We start from the raw sequence: 8,229 nt of genomic DNA on the forward strand, positions 1-8,229 counted from the left end.
CCCCCCCCCCCCCCCTCCCCCCCAACTCCCAGGCTGTTCTCCCCTAATGGGGATATAATGTCAATTACAGCACGGAACAGCAAAGCACTCTGGATCCAGAACACATTGACCAACTTGTGTTTCTAAAAAAGAACATAAACATTGAAGCCATGGGTGGTCTGTAAAAATGCATTATTCTCCTTCAGACAAAAGACTAACATGTTTCTAAATTATTGCAGTTAACTTTTTTTAAATTGAGAAGGCTTCATACTCCCACTCACTTGTCTCTTGTGCTTTTTTCTGTTCAGTTAGACAGTGACCTTCCCTAAGACCAAAATCTGCCTAACTGACAGATTTTTTTGTATGTAAACGGTCTCTCCGCCTCGTATCTCTTGCTTGATCCGTTCCTCAGTTGTTTTTTCCTCTTTTCCTTGAGGTCTTTGACTCTTCTCCTCCGTCTCTCTTCCTATCTCTATCTCTTTGGATGTGAATGTCTGTTCCCATGCCTCTTCTGTTCCCTGTACCCTGTTACAGCATCTCTGGCATTTATCTCTTACATTATTTCTGCCGCTCTCCTTTGTGTTGCATCTCCCTCCCACCTGTGTACTCTCCTTCTCACTCCCTCTCTCCCCCCTCATACACTCTCTCCTTCCCTGATATTGATCTGCATTCTAGCCACACAGCTGAACTGCCTGTGGCTCTGCAGTGAGCTCACCTCTTACTTTTTCTGTCTGTATGCAGTGCACATGCAGGAAAAAACATGTCTCTGTACCGTACGTCCACACTAAGCCTAATTTTGAAAATGATGTTCATGTGAAAACAATTTGTGTCTACGTTTTTATGAAGATCTCTTCTTTGTCCTCCTATTTTTGGTTACTCTACTGAGGCTCAGCTTTACTTTAAACATCTGTGATCAACTAAACTGGGTTTTAAAATGGATACAATTTAATATTTTGTTATTCTCTTTTTCTGTTTCTGTTGTCGGACAACTGATTGAGCATGAAATAGAGATTTAATTGCAGGTCATAAATGCCACCTGTTAACCAGTTGGACAGCAGTTCCAAAGTCTTCTGACAAAATCAGCATTAATACAGGTTGATCACTCTTTTATTGCATGCTCAACTAGTTTGACATTTGAAATAATTGACCAGAAAAGTTACAGGTGACAAAGAGTTTTCTTCCTAACTTAGCTGCTATACAGTTTCGCGATCAGGCTTAGATCATTGTTTCACACTAAAGGTGTCAGTGTGTTCCACTTGGCTCTACTGCCCTGTTTACACATACACAAACTTAAAGTAGCAGACTCTCTGGCCCCATTCCGACCTGGTTTTAACATCCATCCTGAGTTATCTGATCCCAAGTGGACAGCTCTAGGTGCAGGTGTTTTCACCTGTCAGTAGAATGTGTCTCCAAATGCGTTTAGAGTGACCAATTGTGAACGGATCTCACTTCCCCGCTCTATGTGCCAATACACACAGACATCGTTACCGTTTGCATAGGATGCTTATGTGTGTCTATAAATGTCAGTTGTTCCTCTCACAAATCAAATGAAAAAATGCTGCCCACAGTCTGTCTGTGTGCCACCCATATACTGTACAAGGATGCCACCATAGGGATGTCTATCGGAAAGACCTGGGCTGGAGAAAAACAAAGATCTTTTTAAAAGTCTCTGTGTTCAGCTCTCAGTACTTTTGAAGCTTCTAACTGTATCTCTGTATCTGTTTCATGTTCGCTTAGGAGTTGTCAGGAGCACAGCAGCAGACTTGTTACGTTACTGCTGCATTTCCTGATTTTGACACTTCATAATAAGCACGCAAATACCAAAATAACAGGGGATTCTTATTGTGAATAACTTTTAGGAAATTGAACCATTTTACAGTCGTTGCATTGGTCACTCAGTTTGCCAACAGCATTGTGTAACTCTGGCAATGCTAGACAATAAAGAACAGAAAGAGACGACATAGGAGCAGGACATTTGATAGTAATATCCTACATATTCGTGATTTCAGGGACGTTTTATGAAACTAAAAAAAACGTTATTGTATGCCTTTTCAAGGCAACAGCGCTGCAGACAGCCAAGATCGGGCAGCAACAAAACAAAAACCTCCAAAACAGACAATTCACTCAGTGGTTTCTGGGACATGAGAAATACTTTGAATGAGTAGGCTGCATAGTCAGCTCACAGCCGAGTAGACGGTGTTTAATGTGGACACCGGACACATTCACGTTTGCACTGCTATTAGAATGTGGACAGCTCCAAATGTGGTTTTTGAGATCCAATCTCAATGCGTGTCTAAATTCTAACAGTTGTCCAGTAGGGCCGTCGGCTGTGTATCAAACTGACTTCTGCACAACACAACTGATGGTCCCAACCCCATCAATAAAGCAAGAAATTCCACTTATTAACCCTGACAAGGCCCACCTGTGAAGGGAAAACCATTTGACCAAACCATGAAGCTCATTGAGAGAACACCAAGGGTTTGCAGCACTATCAAAAAAGCAAAGGGTGGCTACTGTGAGGAATTTAAAATATAAGACCTATTGAAGAGTTATGTGACACTTTTTTTGTTAAGTACATAATTCCATATGCGTTAATTCATAGTTAAGATGCCTTCTGTGAGAATCTACAATGTAAATAGTCATAAAAGTAAAGGACACGCATTGAAAGAGAAGGTGTGTCCAAACTTTTGGCCTGTACTCTACCTAGAGCTTTCTACTTGTGATTGGATCACTCAGGACGGATGTTAAAACCAGGTCAGAATGGGGTGTCTCTTGCATGACTCAACTCAAATATTACATTCATGGTGTTGCACTAGGTTGCTTGCATGGAAAGTGACAGAAATAGATGTGGAAAGAATAAAGAATGAAAAAAGAGAGCTAGAGGTTGAAGTTCAAAACTCTGGCTCCTTTCTCACCTCAGCTGGCATATCATGTCGTGAAGTGGGTGGGACTGTTTGGAGGGTGTTTCAGAAAGTGGCAACAATGGTCAGACACAATGCCCTGTAATTTAACGTCAGTAAGGTGTGGGATCCCTCAACAGACTCAACGTAGCAGGCTCTCTCTTGATTTTCACCACCCTGAGGCATGCAATAATTTTAAGCATGTAAATTACACCTAAAGTTGCTCTGGTCAGTTATTTTCTCCATTGTACACTGTACTGGTGCTTGAAAAAGGAGTTTTTCTAAAACTGCTGATAGTTCCATAAAGTTATGTGATATTTAGTGCCATTGGCTGTGCCTAAATATCTTTCCTCCATTTAATTTAATTTATGTAGTTGAGTGGGGAAAAAAATGAAAGTTACTGTGCTTCAGTTTCCAGGGTGTATCAAGACAAACATTGTTGCTCCCGTGTGTTAAAATATATTAGCATGAAGTTGGACATTGCTTAACTTCTCCAGATTGGCATTCCAATTTTTGCATCCTAAATGCCAGCACCAGATTTCCATTTGGAGGTTTAGTTCACAATCAGTTCAGCCTATCTTGCCTCTGGCGTCTGTCTGAATGGTCAGTGTTTTTTGTGTGTGTGTGTTTGTGTGTAAAACAGCAATCATAGTGTGAATGGATGGGCAGAATAATGAGGAAAAAAAGCTGTATCTTTAAATTCTTGTTTTTCATCAAAACGGTTTACTGTGGAAATACTCTTTACACCAGTGCACACATGTGTGTTAATTTCAAACTGTGCGTGTGTTTTCTAGCTGGCTCTGCAGTCACGGCTGTGTGACAGGACAAGGATCGGAGAGTACCACCCAAGGGCGGTGCGCTACACACAGGCTGACCTGGTCGACCTCAGCGATGACGACGACGATGGCACCAACGTGCTTTTCTACTCTCCTGACATGACCCTGAAAGACCGAGGGCCCTGAGAGATAGCTGGAGAGAGGGAGAGAGAGAAAGAGAGAGGGAGACGAGCTGGAGGTCACAGCCAGAAAGAGACGCAGCGGATTAGAAACTGAGAGGGAGGAACAAGAGGTAGGGAGGGAATGCAGGGGAAGATTGGGGGGGACAGTCAGGCAGATAGAAGGCGGAGATGAGCTGTCAGGTTCCATTATTAATCCCCATCCTTTACTATTTAATATCCTAAAGACACACACACAGACATTCACACACACGCACACACACTAGACAGAGCTGCAGCTCCCTGCAGTACTACCACGAGAGTGGAGAAAGAAAGGTGCAGCTCAGAAGATCCTCCTAATGTTAAAGGCATCTGCTGCATCCCAAAGGTCTTAAAACGATTTCCCCTCTCTGCGCTGCCTGCTTGACTCCTGCGTTCTGCAGCACTTTGGCATACTACCAAAAGGAAAGGGGGAAAAAAGACCAGTAAAGAACGGCTGAAAGGCAATCATAACAAGGTGTTAGTTTAGCATTCAGAGCAATTACCTTTTCACTTCTCTACAGGGGAGGAGGTGAAAAGCAGGCCTTTTTAAAAAAGCACCCTGTGTGTCAGACGTGAAAGCATCTATGATGAGATTGATCCCAGTTCTGAACAATTTTCTTCGCGATAGGGGTAATGGTAGGAGAGGTATAGTGGATATATAGTTGTTTTTTTTGTTTTTATGAGACTTGGTAGGGCAAATAAGTCCCAGAGGAGTTTCTCCTTCCTCAGACAGTATTTGTTTTCTTTTTTTCCTTTTAAGCATTTTGCATTACTGTTGTTTGCATATTGCATTACTTTTCTTTTAACTGTCGCACATGTATTACTTTGAAAGTTTTTTTTTTGTATTTTTATGAACTGCCACATTTGTTTGTTAAACTGTATTTATCAATATACTGTATATATCTAAGTGTATACTCTATTTTTGTACGTGCCTCAGACTAGAATGTGCAGTTTGATCCAAAAACCTGCTGCTCTAACGTGACAGTCAAGCCGATTCAATACAAATGGCCTTATGGACAATTAAAAAACATGTAATCAGTCAACACGTGCTTTCTCTGCCTGTCAAAACGGGTTGAAAACAAGAACACGCACATAGCATAGCAAGAGCCTTTGAGGGTTCATCACCCCATGGCCCTTGTCAGTGGTGCTGTGAATGGACAAACTATGGTGTGATTGGCAGAATAATAGAGTCTCTTTATATCCAACCTCAGCTTATTTGAGTTTTCCACATACTGAGGTGGTTTCATCAGCTGTCTCTATGACAAGTTGAACTAATGAATGACACTTTTTACTTTTCTGCTGAGCATCAATGACACTACAGTGCAACTTTAGTTTGCAGTTCACAGAGGCCCACGACTGGATTACACACACTTGCACTGTGCCCCTCTACCCCTCTTTTGGCACTGTTACTGATATTATTTGACTGTGCACTTCATCAAATAAATGAGCAGGAGAGACGTTTCATAACAAAGCTTAGACTGGGCGTGTTTATTTCATTTTCACATTGATGCAATCCCTCATTCCCTGATGTCACTTCCCTGCATCCTGTGAAGTGTCAGTTGATGGTTTGTGTGTATGTGTGTGTCCTAAGACCTGGGCTGCTTACATAATGGATGTTAATTATTGGTCGGTTGCCGCTGGCCCCTGCCGTGTCTCCAAATCTGTTAAACTGGATTTTGATTAATGAAATATGGGGCCATGTCCTCCAGAAAACCATACTTTTCCTGCACGCACCTACAGAGCTCTCCTTCAGACCCTTGAATGTATCAAGCCCTGCACCCCCTACATATAAAGAGCCCGGACAATAAGCGAATCTCCCCGTCACGCAAGAAGAATTATTATTCCCCCCTCATATCGTTGCATGCGCCATAATTGGATACAATTTAACACCCGCGGCCCACGGGCATGTCGGCAGGCGCACTGCCTATACTATTAGCTCGCCTCGCCACCCTATCATTTATCTCTGTGTGTGTGTGTGTGTGTGTGTGTGTGTGTGTGTGTGTGTGTTTTTGTGTGTGTTTGTGTGGGGCTCTTGTGCATGTGGCTCGAGAAACCAGAGCCATTGTTGGAGTCCGGCCATGACCTAGCTGTGACGCACAGAGAGAGGAAGAGGGAGGGAGGGAGGCAGGGAGGGAGGCAACAGCAGCAGCCCAGACGCTGAAAAACAAGCTGGAGTTGTGTCACCTCGGAGCGACAGCTAGGCAAGCCCGATGGGTGTTTGTTCCTCTGCACGGCTTCCACCGGGAGCCTCGTCTGCTGTTTATTAGAGGCCAAGCAGTATTTACAGGCAAGGATGTGGTGGAGGGTATCACCCCTCCTAAACTCTGCTCACCCACCACTTACAGTAAACATAAGTCTGGAGAAGGTTAATGGGGAGATGACAGCCTGCATGACAAATATCTTAAAAATATAAGTAATTGACTGGAAGTTCTTTAGAATCATTAGATAGCTCTAGGTGGATTGTATTGAACTGGAGCTTTACAGGTCTGCAAGAAAGTGTCAACTTACCCTCTTTTTGCAGATATGCAGACATAAAAGAGTGGCATTTGAGCAAATGCAAAACTTGAAATACTAAAGTTAAATTTATGTTTAACACGTAAACCTTATTATTTTACAGATATCTAAGTCTTATTCTATTCTTGTTCCTGTTTTCAACCAATTCTGGGGAAGACTAAATCCAAGCTCCCTTCTCTGTCTGTGGCACTCAGCCCAATTTGTTCCTACCTGAGAAATTAATGTTTAATAACAAATCCCAAATACAGTATATGAAGGGCCTAGTTTACTTTTTAATTTTTTCAAAGCTTAGTCCTTTTCAAAAAAAAAAAAAACGGCACAGTATAGTTAGCAAACATTCTCAAACAGGAGTTATACAACATGAGTTGGGGACTATTTTCAGTTCTGGATTAATACACATTTGATGCCTTATTGAGTAATTATGGCAGCAGGCTGGTGTATGTTCGATTGCCTCAAAATAAACTACAGTTGTCATGTTCACTATAATGAAAAAACGCAATCTTGTGTGGCTCGTTGATGTGTTATGAACAACATAAGTTTGTTGACAATAAGAAAACATAGCACATTAGTAATAATCAGAGGTGCAGCCGTTTACGGCCATATACATTTTTGATTCTATTGAATGGATTTGCCATGCTCTGTATACAAAAAATGATTTAGCTGCTATTTTCCAAATTACTAAAAAAACTCAACACAATAATGTACAATGAACCCATCAACCATACACACACCACATTTGTAATGATCAGGTAGTTTCTTGTATTGCACAGTGGCCGTAAATGAAAAGACAGCTTATAAGACGGTGCTTCTCAGGAGTTCTCACTCCCCTCTTGACACTGAACTTGAATCTGTGTTTTGTTTTCTCAGAGCAAAGCTAAACAAAGCTCCTCAATGGTGCAGGAGCCGTATGTTGAGAAATTTGAAACAAATTGAAAATGCTCAAGATTGTGCAAGTATAGATAATGTAGTTTCCATAGACCTTTAAAGGCTTGTGATTGGAAGGAATTCCAACGGTTCCAAAGCTTGCCTGTGACCAACATGATATGCAGATTAAATGAGAAATTTCTTTGTAGATGCATCAACTGTGAGTTTATAATAGGGGATGTCTAAAAGTGGCAATATTATACTTGAGTATATGTCCCAACTTGACAAAATCTGAAGTAATATCAATTGGACCATGTACATAAATGTTTAGATCAAAATGTCACACAGGCTCCTTTTCATTAAATATTGGCTCCTTGACAGATGTTTGCCTTTTTACATGGTAGATTTAGCCTTTGCCCTCCATTCATCGTTGTAGACAACATTTTAGAAATATTGAACTCATGAACCCAAATTTCCTCTGCCCCCCCCCCCCCCCCCCCCCCCCCCCCCCCCCCCCCCCCACACACACACACACACTGAAGAGATGTTTAACTTATCACTTAACAATTTTCAGAGTAGGCTATTAAATAAAAACGCACGTTCCATATTGTGCTTATCACAAACATGAATGTACAACATGTGTCTGGATATGAGAGCATTTGTGAGAGCACTTGTATGTGTGTGAGGTTTCAGTATAGTATGTGAGCGTGTATTTTGTGAATAATGTCCTAGATGAGCCCTCATAGTAATTAACATTATTTTTATTTATTTGTTATTAAATTAACATTACATTCGCATTTCTTGATAATCGTCTGTTTAATGTCTCCCTCTCTCCTGCGTCCCCTCTGATAACAGCTCGGCTGTGCTGCTGCTGCTGCTGCCGCCTGAGTGGTGTGCAGCAGCGAGCGGAGCTTCAAGCGCTGCGATCCGGCCCCGAAAGAGTTAAATTAATCTCTCGCTCTCTCGCTCTCTCTCTCTCTCTCTCTCTCTCTCTCT

The 8,229-nt window shown here is 41.9% G+C and overlaps 1 protein-coding gene across 1 annotated transcript in view; it reads left to right on the top strand.

The window, feature by feature from the left end:
- Positions 1 to 5,326, top strand: part of si:dkey-100n23.5 (cyclic AMP receptor-like protein A) — a 40,697-nt gene extending 35,371 nt beyond the window's left edge. The window contains exon 12 of the mRNA XM_034886029.1: positions 3,674 to 5,326. Coding sequence (XP_034741920.1) covers positions 3,674 to 3,841 — 168 coding nt within the window. The 3' untranslated portion in view covers positions 3,842 to 5,326. The remainder of the gene's footprint in view (positions 1 to 3,673) is intronic.
- Positions 5,327 to 8,229: the final 2,903 nt, after the last annotated feature.

This window comes from Etheostoma cragini, chromosome 11 (genome assembly GCF_013103735.1).
Source record: "Etheostoma cragini isolate CJK2018 chromosome 11, CSU_Ecrag_1.0, whole genome shotgun sequence".
In the NCBI taxonomy this organism is placed as follows: Eukaryota; Metazoa; Chordata; class Actinopteri; order Perciformes; family Percidae; genus Etheostoma; species Etheostoma cragini.